The sequence below is a fragment of the Nothobranchius furzeri genome, chromosome 3, assembly GCF_043380555.1.
Source record: "Nothobranchius furzeri strain GRZ-AD chromosome 3, NfurGRZ-RIMD1, whole genome shotgun sequence".
NCBI lineage: Eukaryota > Metazoa > Chordata > Actinopteri > Cyprinodontiformes > Nothobranchiidae > Nothobranchius > Nothobranchius furzeri.
The window spans coordinates 67117776-67143112 of NC_091743.1; the positions used below are offsets into that span (position 1 = coordinate 67117776).

At 40.9% G+C, this 25337-nt stretch overlaps 1 protein-coding gene across 1 annotated transcript in view; it reads right to left on the reverse strand.

Moving 5' to 3' along the window:
- The window catches only part of cacna2d2b (calcium channel, voltage-dependent, alpha 2/delta subunit 2b), a 41386-nt gene that overhangs the window by 2884 nt on the left and 13165 nt on the right, over positions 1 to 25337 (reverse strand). Inside the window, exons 3-34 of the mRNA XM_015958816.3 lie at positions 23323 to 23439; positions 22415 to 22474; positions 21655 to 21699; positions 21430 to 21565; positions 20945 to 21076; positions 20762 to 20819; positions 20623 to 20673; positions 16012 to 16111; positions 15750 to 15911; positions 15538 to 15648; positions 15362 to 15440; positions 9153 to 9202; positions 8907 to 8996; positions 8758 to 8823; positions 8613 to 8687; positions 8449 to 8523; positions 8288 to 8359; positions 6126 to 6197; positions 4173 to 4234; positions 4001 to 4077; positions 3851 to 3911; positions 3679 to 3776; positions 3517 to 3607; positions 3376 to 3438; positions 3182 to 3285; positions 1250 to 1348; positions 1054 to 1145; positions 919 to 966; positions 659 to 730; positions 382 to 534; positions 248 to 300; positions 45 to 100 (exon numbers count right to left, since the gene is read on the reverse strand). Coding sequence (XP_015814302.3) covers positions 45 to 100; positions 248 to 300; positions 382 to 534; positions 659 to 730; positions 919 to 966; positions 1054 to 1145; positions 1250 to 1348; positions 3182 to 3285; positions 3376 to 3438; positions 3517 to 3607; positions 3679 to 3776; positions 3851 to 3911; positions 4001 to 4077; positions 4173 to 4234; positions 6126 to 6197; positions 8288 to 8359; positions 8449 to 8523; positions 8613 to 8687; positions 8758 to 8823; positions 8907 to 8996; positions 9153 to 9202; positions 15362 to 15440; positions 15538 to 15648; positions 15750 to 15911; positions 16012 to 16111; positions 20623 to 20673; positions 20762 to 20819; positions 20945 to 21076; positions 21430 to 21565; positions 21655 to 21699; positions 22415 to 22474; positions 23323 to 23439 — 2680 coding nt within the window. The remainder of the gene's footprint in view (positions 1 to 44; positions 101 to 247; positions 301 to 381; positions 535 to 658; positions 731 to 918; positions 967 to 1053; positions 1146 to 1249; positions 1349 to 3181; positions 3286 to 3375; positions 3439 to 3516; positions 3608 to 3678; positions 3777 to 3850; positions 3912 to 4000; positions 4078 to 4172; positions 4235 to 6125; positions 6198 to 8287; positions 8360 to 8448; positions 8524 to 8612; positions 8688 to 8757; positions 8824 to 8906; positions 8997 to 9152; positions 9203 to 15361; positions 15441 to 15537; positions 15649 to 15749; positions 15912 to 16011; positions 16112 to 20622; positions 20674 to 20761; positions 20820 to 20944; positions 21077 to 21429; positions 21566 to 21654; positions 21700 to 22414; positions 22475 to 23322; positions 23440 to 25337) is intronic.

Here is a 25337-nt window from a genome sequence, read left to right on the forward strand (position 1 = left end):
ACACACACACACACACACACACACACACACACACACAGATTTACCTTGAAAAAGCCAACTGTTGTAGATGAGTCCATAGAGAATCTGCTGGATCACAGACCTGAAAAATAAACCTATTAAATACACTTTTCTGGTAACACAAACAAAAGACAGTAACAACGAAAGTGAGCTGGTTGATGGGCTCAGATCGTGACTCAGTTAAATCTGTTGTGTTCCTGGTATCATTCTGGGCCTGCACAAATCTCACCATGCTGCTGTGGACGTCCACCAGGCCAAGCTCAGGATGTCGGCAATGGATGGCTGCAGGAACACACAGCAAGGAGACATTACTGTTCAACTTTGTCTTCAGCCAAACAGGGACAGCGTGGTGTTGTCTCTCACCACAAAGATGCCTCTCGGCGCTGCACCAGTTTGGCTGCTGCTGAAAGCTTCACATTCAGATTTGTAGTGGAAGGACTGCCGTCGAGAGAAAATGGAGTTGTTGTAGAGCGCGTGCATCAGGAAAGGGTCCACATCGCCGAAGAAGAGACCAATCTGGAACGAGACGGGTGACGAGAGTGTTGTTAGTTAAGAAAGCACAATTTATTAATGTTTTTATCGGAGACTAAAAACAATAAGAAGTTTATTTTATAATAAACATATTCAAACTGGATCAAACCTTTTGCCAGTGATCCCTCTGATTGGACATAACCAGGAACCCGCCATCATCAATGAGATAACACAGGAGGTCCTATGGCAACAAGCACAGAAAGTCTAGAAAAATACACCTAAATACATCTAGAAGTCAGCTAAAGGAATAGTTTACATATTTTTAAGTAGATTTCTGTGAAAGGAGCTCAAATGATTACTATTATGAAGCTTTACTATAAAGCTCTTTGGTTGTTCCATCAATCTACAGGTATAAGCAAGACTTCTTACATCTGTGTTCACTTCACAGTCCATCTCACAGCTCCTGGATGGTCCACACTATTGAACACATTTGGTAAAAAGACCATGAGAGGGTTAATTATGTTGGATTAAACCTAAGAGTGACTATAAACCCTGTCAGTTTACCTTGTGCGAGCCTTGTCGACTATCTGATACATTGCTGGCCAGGATCTTAAACTTATCCACCCAGGCCTCCAGGTCCAGCTTCACTCCGACAACTTTATAATTCACAGGTATGAAAAGAGTACAAGTATATAAAGTGTTTCTATTTAAGACAGTTTTTTATGTTCAGTACCTAAATTCAGGATTAAAGCTGTCATACCTGCGGGTTTGAGCAGTTTACCCCCTAAATTAACCTCAACAGCTGAACTAACAAGAATCCCAGCGGTGTTGTTTTCTGTTGCATCAAGGTCATCATAAGCTGTTCAAGAGAAAAAAAATGAATCCTCATATAAAGAAATTGTTGCTCTATAATGAAGGTGCTATACACACACATGCACACACATAAATTTAGCTCTTAGTACATCACCAACTGGTGGTTTAATGGTTTTGAAAGTCAGTCATTGGTCCTAAAAATGAATAAAAGTGCAATGCTTCATGTCCTGAGTTTAGCTTAGGTGTGAGACATCCCTTCAGAATGAGCTCATTTACTGTTTGCATGATTTGCTATAAAAAGCTGAAACAGACTGAGGCAAAAATGTTTTTTTTTCCAAAACAGAAATGCTGGTTAATTTGTAGGTTTAGCGTTAGTTCCTGTTTTTTTTTTAAAAGTTAAAATAGGATTTAAAATAAAGTTGTTATTTTTAAGTTATTCCTATCATTTCCAGCATCTAGTTTCATATCTCAAGTTTTGGCTTCACACCTGTCTTTTACCAGTAAGTAGCAAACCTGTTAATTGTTTTTTAAGGGAGACACATTTAGCAAAATTCCTATTTTGTGCAACCATTTGGGTTTCTACTGCCTGTAAAATCACTCCAAGGGTGGGACAGAAACCCTGTTCATCCATTTCCTGTCAGGGTTTGGTTTTAGGAATTATGTGCCTAAACAAGCCACAGAACCACTTCTCAATCCTCCAGGCTGGAAGAGCAATACTCTACTATGAGCCCCTCCCAGATATTGGAGCATCTCAGCTCATAGCAGCCTGAAAGAGGGTGGGAGTGGCCAGCTCCAACTTGTTTGGCTAAAGGGACAGAGCTCTGAAATTACTCATTCTTCAAAGTACTGAATATATTGAGAATAAAACTGCTGAAATCACTTTAACCCTAACCCTAATCCTAACCCTTCATAAACACACCTTAAATAAATCATAGAACTATGACATCTGTTTAAAAATGTCCTTATATGCCCCATTTAATCACACATCCAAGTTTCCTTGTGTTAGTCTGTCATAGACAAAGTGTGTTCACAGGCATACGTCTTATTCCCAGTTCTTCTTGGTTTTGTGTTCAAATTATTGCCGGTTCCCCTAAAATCCCTCTTTTGTGTATATGTTTGGGTTTTCCTAACTAGGAATTCTGCCTCTTAACTTATGAGAGCTGGATCTTTTGGCTCTCCAACAGCTCCTCCTCCAAAAAACTGGCTCCCGTTTAAGTGTCACCAACTCCAGTCTTTCAGGATAATCATCATGCTTCATAAGTCTCCTGCTCAACCAGACTCAAATGATTTAATCACTTCTTTTCTGTGTTGAGTTTCAGAGATGTCTGATTTGTAGTCATTCGTTTAAATTGTGTTAATGTGCGTTGAAATAAGGAAATGTTTCAAACTTGATGAATGGAAGCCCTGGTGACTGTAACCGATCACCCTTGAGATAGATGTACAAACGTAACAATGAAGTTGAATTCAAAGGGAGCAAAAACACCCCCTAGTGACTGGTTGCAGATATGTGGCGCGTTCCCCAACAAAATTACCCACTCTTGCTCTTCTTTTGTAGCGTGGGAACACCTTTTGTTTGTCTCGGGGTCATGTGTAGGAAATCTGGTGATGACTGGAAGTATGTTAGTAGACTGAAATATTTATTTAATTCTTCCATTTGTAATAACTTCATAAAATAAATTCACCACATTAAGCCAATAATGTACAAATGAACATCCTGGATGTGTTTTTAAATGAGAAAAGAACTAGTCTGATTCTAAACACACGCCCAAGTTTAAAAAAATGAAACAATACATTTCCTTCTTGGGTCCTGATCAACATTTTTCAGTCAATTCTTACTCCAGAAAGTGACACATTTGGGTGCATCTGCTCCATTACTCACAAGATTTCATTGGTGGTCTGAACATGTAGCCTTTATTGTCCAGGCTTCGTCGGTAGAAATTGGAATTAAAAGGCTCAGGATCTTCATCCCACAGGTCAGCAGCTCTGTTCAAACAGAAACACACGTGAACAAGTAGGCCATTTTTCTGCAGAACCAAATATGTCTGTGGAATAATTTTTTCTAATCTCACGCACATGTTGGGAAAAACACGGGTTATTCCTCCCTCTGTTGATGCAAATATAGCCAGGAAGCCATACCTGTAATTTTGAACAGCATAATTTATACCACTGAGTAATCGTTGATCATCTGTGTAGCTCCACGACAAGCTGACTCACGCATTCAGGTCCTTGTTCTTCCATTCACGGGAGGCTAGAAGCCCGATAATCCTGGAATCCAGGATCAGGTTGTGGATGAGTCCTTGGTCACCTGTAAATAAAGTCAGAGTCTGACTCTCCCAGTTTGTTTGTTTGGGGTAAATTACCACACTCTGTACTCACATTCATCAGACTCTGGGGAGATGTCCAGCATAAGAGAGAGAAAGTTCTGCAAGAACTGTGTGTTGTTGTCAGAAAGCTGCAGGTTCTTGCAGTATTCCCTGCAGAGACAAAAGCACAAATGAGCACAGTTCCTCTAACTTTAAATGAGATCAAAGAAGATGAAGATGTTCACCTTGGAGCCAAAAACACGTGTCCTGATGACTCAAAGGAGCTGGGTAACAATGACTGCATATCTACAGCACAGAGACAGCAGGAGAGGCTTGTTTTACTTCCCTGTCAGGTTCTGTTCATGAAATGAAACAAAACGCCTCTCAGTACTCACACTGGAGCTGCAGCATCACATCGCTCAGGTCTGCCTGGATGTAGAACTCATTGTAGGGTGGTAACACAAGACCAAGACTGCAAAAATGTCCCAACGTGAAGATGCGAGAGTTAGGAAATAAAGAAAAGGAAGGAATCCATCTTTCCTTCAGGTCTCTGTTTACAAAGCTCACCTGTAATCAGTGCCGTTGATAGGAGTCCAGGTGTAACCTCTGTAGACGTCATCAATGTAATGCTACAATAACAGAAACAAGTTTAAACACACAAGTGTGAGCAGGATTGAAATACTCCTCTAAACTGAAGAAAAAATCACATGATCTACACTGACACCGAGTGGTAGGAAAACAAAACACAAACAGATTTATTAAAGAAATTTTGCAAACATAAAAAAAATCAAAGAAAAATTAAAAGCAAGTCACCTCAAATCAACTTTGTTTTACTGATAAACTGAGTACACACATACACACACACACACACACACACACACACACACACACACACACACACACACACACACACACACACACACACACACACACACACACACACACACACTACAGATTATTTTGGCATTTTAGTACATCTTACTTAAAATTTTAATATTCAGTGGCTCTTCAGGTTAAAACTCTGCAATGCATTGAATTTGAATCTGTCATTGCTACTGGTTGAAGCCTGATTTATGCTTCTCCGTCTGCGTCAGTGCGGAGACACGCAACGCCATTATCCGTCCTTGCGTAGGGATCCGGCAGGCACGCAAGTACGTACGGAGTCGAGCCCACTTTTTTAAACATCCGTCGAACGAAACAGATTACGCAAGCTTGTGATTGGTCAGGTACCCTGAGACGTTGCTGCTACAATATGATGTCAGCTGCAAACCGCTGTGGGCTATGAAAGCAGCCGAGTCTCAGGCTTGGCCACTCATCCATAGTGGAATAGTAAGCTAGTGTTTACGGCTTGGCATTGGTGGTCTCGGAAAACTCAAGAGCCATCGGTTTGAAACGATACGGCTCAGGGCCGCTCACCTATTCCAAAAAATGAACTCTGTCCTCAGGTGAAAAAGGTGGAGAGGAATTCTTCCCCTCAAATGACTACTCTGGAAGTAAATGCTGCATTTTCTCCATCTGTGCTGAGTGTGTGTGTGTGTGTGTGTGTGTGTGTGTGTGTGTGTGTGTGTGTGTGTGTGTGTGTGTGTGTGTGTGTGTGTGTGTGTGTTCGTATTTGTTAGCAGCTTGGTTCTTTGAATGGCGAGTCACTGAGTAGGCTGGATGTGTGTGGGACAGAGCTGCAGCTAGAGGAGCAGCGGCTCTACTCTGAGCCCCTCCAGTATAGTGGAGCTTGTGTGGGGAGATGAGCGGGTGTGGCCAGCTCCAGCTTGTTGTTTTTTAAGTAATAGAGCCCTGAAACGGCTCATTCTGGAAGGTACTGAAAATGTCACGAATAAAACTGCTAAAATTATTTTATGTCAGGAGGATGTTGTGTAAAGAACTTCATGAACATGTTTGGTCTCAACGATAGAATGGTTTAACAGTCACAATATGCCCCCTTTAAAATCAGCACAATATGCTGTTAATCAGCTACGAGAACTGGACAGAAAATACAAAAAAAATAAATAAATAAATAAAGCAGCCAAAGTCGAAAGAAAAACTTTCATACTTTCATAAAACAAAAATAAATATTTATCAAAATATTACAGGAAAGTGTGAATCAGTGGAATAAAAGAATGAGGATGTTTAAAAGCTTTTGGACATTCACTTATGTAAGATAATATAGGGGTGACGGTGGCACAGGAGTTAAGTGCTCGCTCCGTAATCGGAAGGTTGCAGGTTCGAGCCCCGCTCAGTCTGTCGCTGTCATTGTGTCCTTGGGCAAGTCACTTAACCCACGTTGCCTGCTGTTGGTGGTCGGAGGGACCATGGCGCCAGTGCTCGGCAGCCTCGTCTCTGTCAGTGCGCCCCAGGGCAGCTGTGGCTACATCGTAGCTCATCCCCATCAGCGTGTGAATGTGTGTGTGAATGGGTGAATGACTGATTGTGTTGTAAAGCGCCTTGAGGGGTTCCAGGACTCTAGAAGGTGCTATATCAAATACAGGCCATTTACCATTACAACTGCTGTCATTTTACACCTACCTCATCAATAGACTTGAGAAGAGTTCTGATCTGTTTTTCACCTGGTCTTCCATCAATCATTTGTTGTCGGATCTACGAAATAAAAGCACAAATAGGTTCTTATCAGTCATGAATGTGGTAAATGTCAATTTGAAGACAGTAAAGATGTCCTGTGAAACAAATTATCTAAAATGCATGAAATAAGATAAGATAAACCTCATCTCATCTCATCTTAAAAGAGGTAAAGTAGCAGGAATCCAGATGAGAATAAGACTTCTCTTAAAGCGTGGTTTATCTTGTAAACATCGGCGTGATCTTCTAGCTTCTTGTCCTTTGTTTGGCAACTTGAGCGCCACTTCCGCATTCCCGCCAGGCCGCGTTGCGGCACGGTGTCTCCATCCAAGTTTTTTAAGGTCGGTTTATCCTCATTGCTCAGTGGTTTCTCCTCCTGTTCCCCCCATAAGTGTTTTTTATAAACACCATGGATCTAACCCTGCTAATTTACGTCCACTAACTCCAGCTGTTTCTGTAGTTTCTGATTCCTCCACCTCACTCAGCATGGCTCTATTAAATTCCCGCTCTGTTAACAATAAGACCTTCCTGCTCAATGATCTAATTCTGTCTAAAAACCTGGATTTTCTGTTTCTGACTGAAGTTTGGCAGCAAACATCTGATTATTCTGGTCTGATTGAACTTTGCCCGAGTGGTTATTTTTTCTTAGCCAGCCCTGGGGTTCTGGTCGTGGTGGAGGCCTAGTCTGTTTTTTTTCAGAGACCATCTTCCATGTAGCTCTCCAACCTCTGGTCGCTTTGCTTCCTTTGAACTGCAGCTGATTAAAGTCGGACGTAAGGACCCGTTCTACTGTGCTGTGGTTTATCGTCCACCTGGTCCAAACAGTTCTTTCCTTCAGGAGTTTAGTGACTTTCTATCCTCCACTGTGAAGTTGTCCAGACTGGTGATTGTTGGTGACTTTAACATCCACGTTGATGATCCCTCAGGTCGCTTTGCCATGAATTTCTCCAGCCTTATGGACACCTTCGGCTTTACCCAGCATGTTTCTGGCCCCACACACACCAGGAGGCTCACTCTAGACCTTGTTTTTACCCTGAGTCTGAATGCTGACAGTGTTTGTCCTGAGGGTGTTTATATTTCAGATCACCATTGCATTTTCTTTAACTTGTCAGTTTCTGCATCCCCACCTCCTGCTCGCCGTATGGTTAGTTCTCGTTTTCTTAATGAGAGCACAGCTAGCAATTTTTCTGCTGCTTTTGATCCACCCTTTTCTTCTGATAACGACCCAGATTCCTTAACTTCTCAGTTTAACGAGCACTGCCTCTCCATTCTGGACAACATCTGTCCTGTCAGAACCAGATCAGTTCCTGCAGTGAACCCTACTCCCTGGTTTAATGACAGCCTGAAGCGCCAATGCAGAAAAATTGAGCGTTTGTGGAAGAAAGCCCGTCTCCACATCAATCTGCTGCACCTAAAGGATCTTCTGACATCCTTTAACTCTGCAGTCAGAGACGCTAGGGTTTCCTCTTTCTCCAACCTGGTGTCCCAGAGCAAAGGGACCCCCAAGGTGCTGTTTAACACCATCAGCAGTATCGTCTCTCCTGCCTCTCCTACAGCCTCCATCCACTCTGTTGCAGACTGTAAGAACTTTCTGTCTTTCTTTGTGGACAAAGTCAATAAGGTTAGATCTAGCATTTCTCCTTCAGCCTTATCGCTGCCTCTCCCGACTCCAACCAGGCCCATCATCCTAGATAGCTTTGCTCCTGTTTCTTTGCCTGAGTTAACCAAACTAGTTAACTCTATGAAGACCTCTGCATGCCCCCTCCACATCTTACCCTCATCTTTGTTTAAAAGTGCTTTTCAGTCTATCGGTCCCAGCGTGCTCTCTAGAATTAATGCTTCTCTGGTTTCTGGTCAGGTCCCTGCTTACTTTATTTATTTTTTATATTTGTACATTTTTTGTTTTTGTGAAACGCCACGTGATTTTTATCTTGAGAGGCGTTATAGAAATATTTTCTTTCTTCTTATTATTATTATTATCTTATCTTATCTTATCTTACCTTACCTTACCATACCTTACCTTACCTTACCTTACCTTACCTTACCTTACCTTACCTTACCTTACCTTACCTTACCTTACCTTACCTTAGAAGATATACTTTTGAATTTACCTCCTCTTTGTTGCTGTCTTCCACCTCTGCATCCAGGAAATCTAGCGTCACAGGTTCAGGGAGGTTCACGAGCTGAGAGGAAAAAGATGTTAAGCAGGTCGAAAAAAAGCGTAAACAAAAAGTACATAAAAAACATGACTTTCTTTAGGTAAGTGGATCACCTTTGGCTGAAGATTTGGATGAAGGAGCAGATATCCGTTTGGATCTATGGCAAATATATATCCATTGGCCCCAAACTATTTCAGACACAAAGGAAGGAATACCCTGCATTGTCTGTCATGTCAAAATAAACAAAATAGAGAAAATGTGCCTTTTTTATGCTTACATTATAACGTGGTGTCAATCGTTTTATCTCATCAAGATGCACATCCACTCCCATGACGCCTAAAATCAGCTGATTCTGGAAAAACAATTAATAATTCTGAGATGATCGAGTCAATCTGGAAGTAAATTTTAAAAAATGTTTCTACCTGTGAGTTCCCGTTCATGGTGAGATTAAAAACAGGTAAAGTCCCGGTCACCACCAAGCCAAGACCCTGCCAAGGAAAAGTAATTGTGGCAAATTTAAAAAAAAAAAAGCTAATCTTTCCTGTGTTTGATCTAATTTACTGAGTCTTACCAACGCATCCTGATACACATTGGTCCACTGAACCTGCTTGGCCTCAGTGCCTGCCAGAACCATGGGGCGTCCCAGAACGTCCAGGTACTCCTGATGAAACACAAATACTGAACATGACAATCTAAAGCTAAAAATCAACTGTCATCAATATCATCATAATGCAAGGAGAATGGGAATGAGCACAGCCTAGAGAAGTAAACGTGCTGAGGAGGGATCAGCTGTGTCAGAGGAGCCAGACAAACCCACCTGGGTGTTAATCCTTATGGCACAGATGGAACGGATCTCAAAATAGTAACCTGGTGAGCGATGCAGGGGAAAACAGGCAACCAGAGAGAAGAGAGAGAGAGCGGATTTGTAAGAAATCACATGGGAGATGCACATTAATTTTCCAGATTTGAATCAGATGCTTAAATCTCACTGGCAAAAGAGGAATAAAAAGGTTTTAAATGTATGCATGTTCAGTCCTGAAGAGTTACTCTATACCTAAACTTTCCACTTAATATCTTTTTCATTCCTAAATATTCAAAATGTGACCTTAAAGAAAAAGTGCAAGAAAAATTGCCACCCACTTCAGGAGTGCAGAAAACAGCACTGATCCAGTTTATCATCAACAGTTTTTAATCATTTTTCTACAACATAGGCGTCATTTTAACCGGGGACGCCGGGGACATGTCCCCGGCAAAATTTGTGATTGGCAGCTGTGCCCCTCCCACTTTCAAAAACGCCTGCTGATGAGGATTTTTGTTTTACCAGCTCAGATCTTATCCAGGGGTCGGCAACCTGTTCCCATCAAAGAGCCATTATTACCCGTTTCCCACGGTAATTCTGGACGGACCAGCAGTGACTTAAGTGAAGCAGGCAGGTCGCGCTAGAAAATTTAGTTTAAAAAGACGTCATAAATGTTTTCCCCCGTCATTTTTATTTATAAATGTAAAGAAATTTGGCTGGCTCAGCCATATTTGTAAAGAAAATATTGACTGGCTCAGTTATATTGTAAGGAGAAACTGTCTTTACTCAGTTATATTGTTAAGAAGACTCAAAGGTTGTTTTCATCGATAAACTGACGATAATATCTGTGTGTCTGTGTTTCAGTTCAATGAGGAAACCAGTTTGACAATTAAAAGTTTTAATTCTTCAAATTAAACTAATGATTTTGAAATTGACAAACAGGAAATAACAATCAACATTGGCAACTTTGTGGGACAATCTTTAACAGTTGATATACTGTTCTTGCTCAAATAGACCTTCTGTCGGTGAATGAAGATTGAGAGTGATATGATGTGATTATGGATGCGTGTGTGTGCAAAGTGTCGTGAGAATTGAACATGAGGTGAGATGAATGCGTGTGTGTATCTGATTTTGCTTCAGGAAGAAACAGGTGTCTGAGTGAAAAGTGATGGTTTGAATAAACTTAGGTTTAGTTGGAAAAGATGCATCAAAACGCAATCTGTCGTGTTTTGCCTCACCGAAAATCGGACCCTCTGTTGGACCCGGGACGTCACCTTAGGATGTTTCATCCAGGGCACCTTGGCTGGCAAAGAAGACAAAGATGCGCCGCGAACCGGTCCAGAGTTGCCCTCGGTACACGTGGATGGTAGAGCGTTTTGTCGATGCGCTTTCTTAAGTTAATTCACTCAGAAATCAAAAGACTCGGTAATGAGTCTGCGTTAGAAGTCGCGATTCAGCTATTCTGCCTGGCTTGGCAGGAACAGCGTGAAAGGGGGGAAGAACGAGCCAACCGGCTCTGCCCCCCCTTTGGTTTTCAGGTCCACTCTCTTTCGTTGTCCAACACGAACTGAAATCATAAGACTGAAACTTACCAAAAACCTTTCTCTTCTCAAAGCAAACGTGTGCGTCAGCAAATGTGTTTTGGAGTTTAACTGTGAGAATCTGTGTGTGGGTGTGTGTGCTTGAGTGTGTGTGAAGGTCAGCAACAAACACTCTCAACATTATCTAATTATGGATTCATTAAATCTCTTATAATTACCCCAAAGCATAATAGTCATTCATTTGATTAAAACACATTTATAATGAGCAAATTGATGATTAAACTTTTAACATTCAAAACAAGAAAAGGAAGTTTAAACTTTATGTTTTGACTTGTTATGACCACTTGTCCATGAGAACTCCTTCTTCTGGTACCGCAGGTGGCAGATGTTATGGTTTTCTCCCAGACTCGCTGGCGTTCAGGTCTTAATCTGTGGGTGAAAGTTCTCAGCGACCCAGCTTTGACACAGCTGAGTCCAACACCACCTTTGTGACAGAAAACCCACACTTCCTCACGTTACATAAAATATGAAGTAAAAACTCACAGTTTAATTTTCATTCATTTGTCATTAATATGTAGTCTACACCCGTGCGTTAAGTGGACCATCTTCCAGTAAACGCACAGCATCCAGCCCACCTCTCCAAATGCGTAAAATGTGCATCAGCCGCTAGTTAGGCGCGCCACGCGCACCATCAGCTGATCAACCCAGACAAGAGCAGAGCAACTAGAGAAAGAATAGAGGATAATTGTGTCTGGATGTGGATAGAGATTACATTTTACAGCAGCCTGATCATCATTTAAATACGTAAACCATCACCTGGCTTCTAGTCCACGCTATGAGCATTATTTTAATTGGTGTGTGTGTGTGTGTGTGTGTTTTCCACTTCAAACACTGGTCTAACCAACCAGACCAGCGTGTCCAGTAACGTATTAATGTTACAATTAAACAGTTTCCCTTCATGTATGCTAGGAACATTTCACCTGCCGTGGCCCGACCGCTTCTGCTCTACACGAACTTTGTGCGTGATCAAATGTCTCTACGCGTCATGCGTCTCCATATTAGAGACGGGAACAAGCGCTGTTCAGCCAAAGTTTCATAATTTCATAAAAAGAACATTTTTCCAAGTGACACATCCCTCAGAGAGACCGGGTTTCCAGACCGCTTCAGTGGGAGGAAATCATCGCATGCACCGTGGTTCTGCGCTGCGAACCCCAGATCTTCAGCTCACTGTCCACCGTGGGCGCTCCGAGCCACGCTGAACACAGTGTCCAGTATAAAGCTCTGATGTTCTGATGGGAATATTTTACCTCCGCGATGTGCGTTAACGATTAAAATGTCAGCTCATCCATGCGCATCAGTGTGCGTCGGGGTAATTCTTTCAAACCAAGCAACATCCTTGAGTTCATCTGTCAAAATAAACAGTCAAATGGAAATATCTGTAACCTGCCGTTTAACTGTTTTGCCTTCTTGTGAAGATTGTTGCAAAGAGAAACAATTAAACTTGATTAACCCCAGAGCCACCCAGAGCGCATGTGGGAAGGTTCCTCCCACTGAAGCGAGTGTTTTCCAAACCCTGTCTCTCAGAGAGACTTGTCACTTAGAAAATGTTCCCTGATTATGAAACTTTGGCTGAATAGCGCTTGTTCCTGTCTCCAATGTGGCGACACATCCAGGAGCCTGTCTGAGGAGAATCCCAGAATCTCACATCCTCTTCAGCTCATAAAGCGCCGATGATTACGCACAAGCGAGACGCGTCAACCCGGTCTCACAGTAAGACCGGGTTGGACCTGTTCAGGTTTACGCAGACAATCTTTACATTTAGAATTGGCATACAGGTGTAAAATTAATGCAGTAAAATATAAAGCATTTTATTTAAATATCCATTCATTATTTTACAAACACAGAGAGCCGCATCAGATGGATGGAAGAGCCGCATGTGGATCCAGAGCCGCCGACCCCTGTGCTAGCCTACTTTATTGTCCCCAGCAATTTTTAAACCCCACTCAAGTGTATGGTTATTGTCCCTAGCAATTCTGAAAACAAACTGACGCCCTTGTTCTACAAGAATACGGATTGATAACTTCAGTTTTTGATTTAAGTGAAAAGTCATCAATGAAACCGAAGCCATAAAAAATAAAGTGTGTTTAAAATATCTGTGGATCAAACCATTTAGTTCAGAGAAAAATATTAAGAAATGTAGTTTTTAATAGTAACCCTTTAGGCCCTAGCCTAGGCCTTTTTTCTTTGTGCCCTGGCACCTCCCAATTGGGGGCCTTTGGAGTTTTATGTCCCAAGTGTCAGTGATTGTTTGCATTCCCCGAGCACAGCTACAGCTACAATCAAAACAGTTTAGATTGTAAAAAAAAGCAATTTTTGGTTTTGATACATTAAAATAAAATAATACTTGAACTTTATTTTAGAAGAGCTGCCCTGTGTGAAAGTGCTGACAGGATGGAGGTTGTGAGTTTAAATTCCATTTAGGAAATTTAGTCAATTGTTTTATTTATTCCAGGGGTCCGCAACTAAATTTGTTCAGGGTTTTGTTTCCAGCAGACATCAGTGAAGGTCAGATGCTATTCTAAAATAAAGTTCAAATACCATTGTATCTTAATTTATTACTATTTAAAATGGCCTTGTTTCCCATCTGGGCTGTTTGATTGTGGTTTTAGTTGTGTTTGGAGAATGTGGACAGTTGTAGATGTTTGGCACATGAAACTGTATAGGCCCCCAACTGGGGGGCACTAGGGTTAAACAGGGTAAAACTGAGTCACCGATCTGAAAGCTAATTCCTGTAGGAACTAGGTATTTTATAATACAGATAAGGCTTTGACAAAGTGGTAGCACCCCCAGCCCCCCCCCCCCCCACCCCCACCCCCCCAACAGCTTTTGCGCTGCACAGACGCTTCGCTGCCTATGACTTAGAACATCAGTTGAGAGCGGTTGAGAGTCAGTCTCATGCAGACTGACCAATGAAGAGAGGCCCGACCGCAAATATGGCGGAGTGCGAGCCGCGCGCTGACCGCACCGGTGAGGTGGTCACCAGAGGACGAAACAGGTGATGCGCGCCGCTCCGCAGCAGCAAAACACATCAGGCACAAACAAAAGAAAGCATGAAAGGATATGAGCCGACATAAACGATCGCATGTTAAATTTGTTTTTGAGGTGCGACACTTTGATAATGTTACTGTGGCCGTTCTCAGCATGCATCTGTCTGGAGCGCGTCAACGATCAGAGCTCTGCGCCTCTCAGCTCTAAATAATCCCCGGAGAGTCCACATAAATAATGTAATATAACCAGGAGCGTTTTTGGGCTAAACAATAGTCTACAGTCCATCTTCCCCAATGTGTTTGTGGCCCTGCAGATGTTTCTAACTCTACCAGTTACAAATTGTGAAGGGCAATGGTCATTTCACAAATGGCAACAATAAAAATTGAACCGAGAACAACACAAAGTCAACAGCGCCTCAGTGCACTGTCACTGATGGTTATTGAATCTCAGCTTGTCAGGAATCTGGACTTTGATGACAAAATGAATTTACAAATAGAAAGGCCAGAAAGCAGTTTTTCTGAAGGCAAGAGAGGAGACCAACAAGGAGATCATCAAGAGGAGACAAAAAGAGGGGGAAGCACATTGTGCCCAGGGGCCCATGCAATGATAATCCCACCCTGCTCGGTGCGGAGTCTGATATGGAGAGGTTAAAAGAAGGTTTTTCAGTAATTAGACAGGTCCATGATAAACACAATGGAAGCTCTAACACAGACGAGGTGCTGCGGTTTCAGATACCTATGTACATGCTGAGCCCCTTAAAGCACAGTGAAGAAATACTGAGAATAAATGAAAGCTTTCATCACTTACTCTCAGAAATTTGAGGCAAAAAGTAACTGAGAAACTATTATTAGATTAGATCTGAATTTTTAGAGATTAGAATCTGATGTTTATTCTCTCACCTAAAATCTAGAAGAGATGTGTTGTCAATGTTTAAAAAACATTTTGTTTCTGAATTAAGAAAAAAATAGCAAAAAGGTATGGATATATTTTCAATGAGATGCTGATTTTAGTGGAAAATTAATTTAAAACAAACATAAATAGATCTAAAAACTATTACTGGTAATTTTACTGTCATTCTGTTGTGGAAAACATCCAATGAAAACTCTGAAAAGTTGCTTAAACCTGCATGTTTTTATTATTGTGGGCCTATCTGTATTATTAAAATGATCAGAGCCACTACAGAAGGCCCAAAGAGCCTGAGTTATGTTGTGGTAACTTGAGAGGAACTGTGAAATTGTGACACTTTTGCTGTATGCTTGTTCATGATGAATTCAAATAAAATATATACAAGATATATATGATGATAGGAATAATAATTTTATGCATATGTAACAGTGATGTTAGGGCTAAAAGGTAGAATATACGTTTTGTTTGTTTGTTTTTTTCTCATTACATTGGAACTTCACGTTGTCCCACACTGAGTGAGTCTCTGTCCCACATTTGGCAAGTTGAGATCTGGTCACCCTAGAGTGGAGTCATGACTGTATCCTGTTTAACTTCTCCATTCTCCTTTTGCAAAGCTATAAAAAACTCTACTGGTTCTTGTGTGATTATTACGTTAAAAAGGAAAAACCCTAACAATTTGTTTGGTGACATTTGTAGCTCCTGAACGTTCGATTTGGTAAAAGTGTGGCTCACCTTTATTTGTGCAGGCAATCCACTGTAACGGTGTGACATCATAGTTGTGTTGACCCACAGAGAAGGTAAATACTCGAACCTTGGAGGGATCAGATGGATGTAAAAAGGTGTCACTCAGATAACACGACATTTCGTATTTATGTGCAATAGAAGATGATGATAATCATGGGACTGACGGTTTTGTTTGGCCAGTTGTACTGCATGAAGACATCCTGAGCCCTGTCCTCTCCTCCATCAGTAAACAACATTATTATTTTATTGCAGTTAGCCCGTGGGACATTTGTCTTCTGAAAAAGAGAATAATATATGTGCACAGAAGGTCAATGCAGTAAAATAGAGCCTGGGTACTTCAAATTTGGAAGTCACATTAAATCTGTAGGTCACTCACATTTAGCAGCTGGTTAAAGGCGAAATGAAATCCCGACTTGTAGTCGGTGGTTCCTTTTGCCTGCATCTGCTGCACAGCCTCCTTAAAAAATTTCTTGTTTCGCACGTTGGCCTGGACTAGATGTTTGAAACAAGGGATGACGGCCTCGGCCTTCTCGTTAAACTGCAACACATGAGGACACGCAACCTTAGGTTAAAAAAATAAAAGGAAGAGAGAGATGTGACGACTGATGGTGACATTAGCAGGCAGGGCAGGAACCAACTCTGGCTACGTTGACATAGTCGTCGTCAGACAAAGTATCCAGCATTTCCATCACCGAAGCTTTGATCAGTTTAAGCGTGAGTCCACTGACACTGCCGCTCCTGAGGAAACACATCAGGGACGTGTCAATCACATAAAAAAAAACAAGACATAACCTGAAGTCTTTATATTTAAGTTATAGGTGCGTGAAGTAAGAATGACATCCTGTAGTCAAATGTTGGTGCTGCAGTTCATGTATCAAAACAAATGAGTCCACTCTGAGCAACTGTTGCCATCAACGGATCAGCATAGACATAAATACGTAGATGCGCCATTGGGAGCTAGAGAGTGACACAGTGCCGCTGTCAAATTGGCTGGGTTCCTCTCTCTCCAAACCCAACTGGAGTCTATGCAGAGAGAGCAACTATGCCCGTTTTTTTGTGCTGTTTACGGTTGCAACACTGTTGAAAACAGAACAAGTGGGACTTTTCTGGGACCAATCTAGCCTACTTGTTGGGATTTTATATTTTACTTTATATATATATATATATATATATATATATATATATATATATATATATATATATATATATATATATGTATATGTATATATATATATATATATATATATATATATATATATATGTATATGTATATATATATATATATATATATATATATATGTATATGTATATATATATATATATATATATGTATATGTATATATATATATATATATATATATATATATATATATATATATACATATACATATATATACATATACATATATATATATATATATATATAAATATATATATACATATACATATATATATATATATATATATATATATATATATATATATATATATATATATATATATCATGCCATACCACATGTCTGACTGCATGAAAAAGCATAATAAAATGTGTTTTTTAGTTGGGCAAGCACATTCTTTGGTAAAAATAAATGGGGGGGGGGGAATAGAGACCCATCCAAAATGGTGGCCCACTGCTTCGCTAGCTCCTATAGATAACGCTAGACCATGTCACATCTAAGTATGACTTCTATGCGGATCGGTGCCAGAAATTTCTAGACGACGAGTGAAGACGAGTCACACACAATAAGTAGATACACAAATAGATTAATAAATTTCACTGTGATATGGAGCTGTAGGTAATTGAAAAAGTAGCTAGATATATTTTTAGAGCAGAATTGTTTTTCTTAAATTCACCATTAGCCGTGTTAGCTCAGTGTTAGACTCTAGCCTCCTTTACCCAATATTAGAGTAAAACAAAAGGAATATATGGCTTCTTTGAGGTACATGAAATAGCTTCTGGGCCATTCTTGTACTGACTAACATTCTTTCCACAACGTTGCTGCTCTTTGCCAGCCAAAGTTGGATTACAAATGTTGGTGCACTTGGCAACCCTGCTGCCTCACATTTGATTGGCTTTGGAACCAGGAAGTGTAAACAAAGACTATGTCCCTCTTCAGTTTTTGTAAAAGGAGAAAAACTGGCCTCCACCCACTTGGCTGATTGGGACATCAGACTTATTGTACCTTTAAAAGGAACTCTGGCTATGAGGACGTTTATGCCCTAATAAGCCACAAGTTTTCTGTTGTACCAAACTATGTTGTTAGAAACACACAAAATATTGTTGTTTATTTATAAATCTTTAATATTTAGTACATTTTTGGACGCCATGTTTTCCACACGCAACGCATTCTGGGGGCGATGACGTATATTGGTTGCACTTGGAAGAATAGCTATTGACGCTAGTGTTGGTTTACGCACTCACCATATTAATAATTAAGTGAAATGCTGTATTGTGCTGCTTTTGGATATAATTTCCAGTCAAAGGGCAACAAGGGGAGTGATGTGAGTTTACACAGCTTTCCCACAGGCAAGAAGAGGAGAAAGCAGTGGGAAGATGCCTGTGGACGCACACAACTTCCCAAAGATCCGTGGCTGTGTTCCCAACAATTTTCTCCTGATGCTTTTGAGGCTTAATGAACGCTGTAATCCACGTTTGAACGCTGTAATCCACCCGCTTCTTAAAAAACCGAGTCTTGACCCCCTCTCTCCATAGCAGCTTAAGACCCATCTGTAAACTTCCGTTCATCTCTATGATCTTGGAAAAGGTTGTGGCTAAACAACTCACAGCTGCTCTTGATGAACATTACATCTATGGTTGCTTACAGTCAGGTTTTCGTAGAGCTCATTCTACTGAAACAGCTCTTCTTAGGGTCTCTAATGACCTTCTGACTCACAGTGATGCAGGGGACTGTTCTGTTCTGGTCCTGCTGGACCTGATTGCAGCCTTTGACCATCACCTGCTACTGGAGAGGCTGAGAGACTGGGTAGGCCTATCAGGATCTACTCTGGAGTGGTTCTCTTATCTCTCTGAGCGCTCCGTTTCTGTGACCGTCTCCAAGTTTAGGTCCTCCACCACCTCCCTTACCCATGGTGTCCCACAAGGTTCTGTGCTGGGACCTCTACTCTTCCTCCTCTATCTGCTTCCTCTTCAACACATCCTGAGCTCCTTCAAAGGAATCTCCTACCATCTTGATGCAGATGACATCCAACTGTACATCTCCTTTAAGCCCCATGAGATGTCTAAGCTGCAGCAGTTACACTGCTGCTTAGGCTCTATTAAAACCTGGATGGCTGGGAGCTTTCTACAGCTGAATGAAGATAAGACTGAGATCCTCATCTGTGCCCCAGACAAGCTGGTTCCCAAAGTCAGAGACTCTCTTGGTCAGCTTGCTTCTCACACCAAACCTTCTGTCAGGAATCTTGGCATGACCTTTGACCCAGCTCTCACCCTGGATTTTCATGTCAGTTCTCTTGTTCGCTCTTCCTTCTTCCATCTCAGGAACATTGCTAAGCTGAGTCCCATTCTGTCCCGCTCTGAACTTGAGACAGTTATCCACACCTTCATCTCCTCACGCTTAGACTACTATAACTCTCTTTTCACGTGTCTGAGCAGAACCTCCCTGAACCGTCTACAGGTGGTTCAAAATGCCTGTGCTCGGCTTCTGACCAAGTCCTCCAAACACACCCACATCACCTCGCTTCTCCTCCAACTTCACTGGCTGCCAGTCAACTTCAGGGTTCATTTCAAGATCCTGGTTCTGGTCTATAGGGCCTTACATGGACAAGCACCATCTTACATTGGTGATCTTCTTAGTCCCTACACCCCCAGCAGGTCCCTGAGGTCCAGTGATGAAAGCCTACTGGTTGTGCAGCGCACCAGGCTAAAGACCAAAGGTGACAGATCATTTGCTGCTGTGGCCCCCAGACTCTGGAACCCTCTCCCAATGAGCCTGAGATCAGTGGACTCTGTGGTCTCCTTTAAAAAACAGCTGAAGACTAACTTGTTCAAAGTGGCTTTTGTATGACCTTCTTCTCCACTCTCTCTTTATTCTGTTCTCCTCACCTATTCCACCTTCCTTTGGATCCACTGATTTCCCTCTTTCCTGTTCACTGTCTCTCTTTCTTAACATTTTTAATCACAATTGTCTATTTTTGCTCATTTTAAATATATTTTTAAACATTTTCTAAATGCTTTTTTATATTTTTACATTTTTTGTTTTTATGAAGCGCCTCGTGATTTTTATCTTGAGAGGCGCTATAGAAATGATACTTTCTTCTTGTTCTTCTTATAGTCGACCACAACTACTTAAAGAGCTCACCGGAGCGGCTGGGTATAAGAGAAGGAGGAAACTAAATGCTTTGCCAACCATTTTCCCACACAAGGAACCTAAACGCCCTCTGAGAGACAAGAGACGCTGGACGCTCTCCTGAGCCGACAACCCGCTCCTGTAGCTTCTGCTTCTGTCACGTTCAGCGAACCATCGGACACGCCACTCGTCACGGATGAAGCTGAACATTCACTTCTCCCGTCAGTAAAACAAGCAGAAAGTGTAACAACACAGTGTTCTCCAAATATATATAAAATATCTGCAAAAATGATTAACGTCGTTTCACTGACTATCTTAATCATCTATAAAGCACACGAGAGCTCTGGATGCTAATATTCTCCAAACTCATTCATAATTGAATGTTTTGTCACACGATAGCTTACCGTTAACTTCTGCTGACAAATATGTGAGCTCTTGACAACAAACACTCTCCCTCTCTGTTACCACGGAGACCCATTTGCCACACACACACCACCAGTTTTGTCCTGTTCTCGTTTCATCCCGCCCTTCTTGCTCTTCATTTTGATGTTCGTTTTGTGAAACATGGTCAGTGATGTCCTCATTAATGTTTCACTCTGGTTCAAATTGAAAAGACTGAACAGATGACATGTTGATGTCGCCGAACAGTCACTACAGGGTCCCAAAGCTGGCCGGTGCAACCGAGGTACAACCAAATGACACCACTACCCAGAGTGCATTGCGACGCTAACAACAATGGCGACCTTTCGAGTTAAACTATTTTTACAAATTTTATAAAAATGAAGGCATTAAGAAGGTTTTTTTACACCACTTTAATATAACTGATACTAACATTTATCTTTTAAGAACCACAAAGTTTTGTGACCTGGGTTCCTTTTAAGTTGTAGTTTTGAACTCAGAAACATTCCCACCAAACCTTCTTAGAAGTTACTCTTTACTTACACATCAACCAGGATGACCATGTCTTTAGGTGACGATGCACCCTGGATGTACCTGCAATAAAAACAAAATCCTTTTGTCCTCTATGTAAATATCTGTGATCTTTAAAACAAAATTACATGTCTTAGACATCAGATCATACCAGGGCCTCCTCCTGACATCATACAGGTCGATTTTATCTGGAGCTTTCCAAGGAGATGCTGCAAAAGTATACATGTACACATTTAGTTCAGTACGTTCATTAAAAAAAGTTGACATTAATCCTATTTAATCTAATCCCTATCTTCTTTAGCAGCGAACAGACAGACAGCTGTTGATTTCTGACCTGGATAGTAGCGAGTGACTCCCGTGGCGCTCCCAAACGCCTGCCACAGCAGGGACGGATCATCCCGACTGTTCTCCATGAACACTCTCTCTAGAGCTTGAGTCCAGTTCAGCTCATTGAGGATGACCGTAGCTGAGGGAGGAAAAACAAAGTCTTTGTTATTGAAAATTCTGGTAAATAACTGGACCGATTCACTCGCAGACACAAACAGTTAAAATCTGAATCATCTCAACTTAAGGAGGAGAATTTGTTGAATTAAAAAAAGTGTAATACACCAAAACAAAAAAGAAACACACATAAATGATAAAGTAGAAAGTGTAATGTGTAAAGAGAATTTCTAAAGCGTGTTTTGAGTGTAGTAAATAAACTAAACTGTGTTTGCTTTAAGCGTGACAAGTAATGGAGCTCAGGGCAGAATAACAAATTAAAAGCACTTCTTTTCACACTGCTGTCATTAAAAATGACATAACTGGAGCACTACTTGCCTCCTTTATAAATATCTGTAGGAATCTGAACAGCCGTGTGGGAAAAGTTGACATTGTTTTTGAAGTTTGGGTCATACACAAACTCCAGCTTGAGTTGTGAGGGATTTTCCAACTCAACTTCTCCATCAATGGAATTCTGTCAGAACAGGAGAGTGCATTTATAAACCACAGGGATCATTTCTACTCAAAATATTGTCTGATGTCATTTTTTCCCCCATCACTCACGTAATCCAGCTCTGCTTTGGAGTCATAGTAGGCCATGTCCAGCTCCTGGAGCAGAACAGATGGAGAAATGATGAGGCTGAGCTGATGACTACTGAGAAGCATTATGGGGAGTAATGGTCATGCATGCACACACTTGATACACTTGGACCAAAATTACGTAGGATATACAGTTTTTTGTCACAAATTAAATTTTTTCTCATTTTAAACACATTTTTTCTTTTTCTTTCTTTCTGTCTTTCTTTCTTTCTTGTCAGATTATAATGGAAAGAAGTGAAAAATGAGCAAATTGTTTCTATTTGCAAAGCTGTAACTATCAAATGTCTCTTATTGTTCAGCAGAGTTTTTTGTCACATTGTGATTCAGTAGACAGGCTGCGAGGCTTGTGTGGAGCGTTGTCATCTGTTCGTTTCTGAAGAGGTCCGACACATTCCAGCATACGTGTGACTTCTCCTCAGAGGTGTTCCTATTTTTGGAATTTTCTGGTCACTAAATGTTGCGTCTGGTCAACTTGTAAGAACTCAAACAGCTCTCTCAGCCTGCTGTTTGTCATTGCTCGCTTTTTAGAGGTTTCTCCTGTACTCAGCATGTCGTGTCTACGACAGCATGTTTATTTCTGATCATCTTTAAAAAACAATTAAAGGATCACAAACTTTTATCTGGGTCACTGCAGCGATACAGATAAAAACCAAACAATTTAATCACAAACTCTCACCGCTGTACATGCACTTCAGACTAATACAATTATATAGTTTCATTTTACCTTGATCCCATCCTGCCATAGATGCTCTCGCTGGAGTCTTTCTGCCTCACTGGCTAACCTCTGCAAGATGTAAAAAGGGAAATTGACTTATTACATCAACAAGAACAATGTGTACGAATGTTTCTTTTGAAACCAGAAAGACAACCTAAAAAGGTGCTGCATCAAGAACTTTGACTAGATTTGTGCAGAGGCATCCAAACTTCTGACACATGGGCCAAAAGTGACAAGTTACAAGTATATGATGGACCCCAAAATTAGATTTTATGAAAGTAAAAAAAAATGCTAAATTAGTTTTTTGTGATTGTTTTACCTGCAAAAGAATGAATAAATCTTAAGCATTTGCATAAATTAAAAAAAGTATTTCCTGGACTTTTTTGGCCAATCTTGCTTTTGAAAAGCAAAAAAAAAAATGTTTTTAAGAGATGAAAACTTTGATTTGAACATACAGCCCTCGTTCACTTATTTTTTCTATATATTTGCCGTAGTCTCTACTAATGAATGCCTGGTGAGTTATTCTATGTGGGGTAAAAAAGCTCTGGCGCTCCTGTTTCAGAAAATAAAATGTAGCTGGTGGAGGGGGGGGGGGGGGGGGGCAGAAAATGGCTGTATTTGGAATCTTACCCATTATTTTTCATGATTTCCAGACATTTCACCTCTGACTGGCTAACAACAAGACAACTCTTCCACTGCTTCTGTTCGCTCTGAAACGTTGATGTTTTATCTCCACAAATAACACAAGTCTGAAGGAGTTCTGCCTTCTTGTGGAGATGCCTATGCTAACAGTTAGCTTATACTAGCTGGAAAACTCTGCTCTCTCCTGGAACCTAAATCAACACAGGTCAACAGACAGACTGACAGACAGACACACAGACGGACAGAGATCACCAGAATCAGGAACATATTCTTACTTCTAGTGCTTTGCGTTTCTTTGCCAGGAGCTTTTCTATATCCAAGGCCACTTTCTCCACAATCCTACGAGGCTGGTTCTTCACCAGACTAAACCGCCGCCTCTCTTCATTGTAAATCTGTGCATGTTAAACAGAAAATGTTAATGTAACAACGTTACATCAACAACAGTAGAATCATTCTGTGAACAACGTTTCAGAAACCTTTTGCACAACAGATGTCTCATTGGCCTGTGTGAAGGGTGGTAGCTCTGGCACTAACTTAAAAAATGAAATTCAAAGAAGATGCCAAGAGGCCATGAGGGGAGGACGGGTGCATTTGGGTTTCAGCTTTCTCCCTATGAATGCATTCTTGAAAAGGACTTCAACACGTCCCTCAGTTTATGTGCTGACCAGATGCTTTCTTGGGCCACGATACACTGATGGGAACACTTAGTAATGAATACAGTGTTTCTGTGAACCGTGGGCCATCTGAGGAGCACTTGGTTCCATGTGGAAAATGTTCAGAATCAAAGCATGTTGCTGAGGATGGATATTACACATATAAGGCACTCTAATGTGATTTCTGCAGGTCATCAATGCAACATAAAGAGTAAATGAAGATAAATACTCCTGACATCTGATATTTGCTGTTTTCTCAATGTTTGTTTACAAGCTCCATGCTGCCCTGTGTGTGTTATTGTTACTGTTAGGTTAAGTGGTCATCACCTCCAGCTGAAACCATTAGACATGCATCATTTTATACTGAGTTCTTAAAAGACTTGATATCAGAGGTCCTTGATCTCGTCACCTTCACCGAGTCATGATCACCCATGCCGCCCCACCCAGAACCAATTTATCATGAGACTCTGTAACAGCGGAGGCTCTGGCTCTTAAAGGTGCATGATGCAAGAATGAAGTAAGAATGCCATCCTGTGGTCAAATTTGGGTACTGTAGTACATTTTCAAAACTAAAGAACAAATTCTCACCTACTGTTTGTGAGTCATTGATCATTTAGAGTAAAACCTTGCAATCAGAGGAAATTTTTGGATAAGTTAGAACACATTATGAATTATAAATGCATGTATTTCTCTGCATTCATTATATTCTTAACTAGTGAACAACGAACATGAACTAGTGCAACAAATGTATTCTTATTGAGACAATAGTAGCTATTTTACAAAGCTAGCATGGCTGCACAATCTTGCCCTATTTAGGTTTGATGCCATTTACTGAAGGTCTTGCAGGATGTAAACCCTTTTCTGACATAGAATTAAAAAAATTAAAAATCCCTTAAAGATCTGTCATTTTTCAGATGTATGGAAAGATTTATGATGACTGCATGAACTAGTGAGCGTCACATCAAGGCATCACTGCAGGCTGGCCATCTGCTCTGTGGTGACACAACAAAGATGACACGTGCTGCTGCTCTCTGCTGAGGAAACGCCCCCACACATCTCTCCAGAGCTCTACTCTCTGGACCCCCACAGATGATCTCTGCTCCTGTTTGCTGGCATTTACTTTGTAACTCCACCTAGACAGGTGTTACACGGAAAAAGGTAAATAACCGAGCACCAGCTGGGGTTTCTGCTGTACTTTTTAGTTGAAAAAGAGATAAAAATTAGCATTTGACACCTTAAGTCAATGCTGTCTGTTACATAATGTTTCTTGTGTAGAAAATAGATTGTGTGAGGCCAAAACGACGTCTCCAGCATGTAAGACTGAGCAGCTATAAAAAAATTCATGTATATTAAGATACTGAGCCTATACTGCAGTGCAAGTTTGCTTTTAGAAAATCTAAATTCTGCAGAGGTCTTGCTGTAAGAACTATTTTAAAAGAGCTCAGCACTGTGCTTAATGAAAAAGCTAAAAACGTCAAGGAAACATTTTATAAATTAGGTTTAAATGCTTCAATTAAAAAATATAAACACCTGAACTCTGTCTCGTGTTTAGCTTGTGTTTCTTCCTAAAAGATGAAGTTAGGAGAGTCAGGCTGAGATGTTTAGTCTTAAATGCTAGTAGAGCAGTAAGAAAGGGC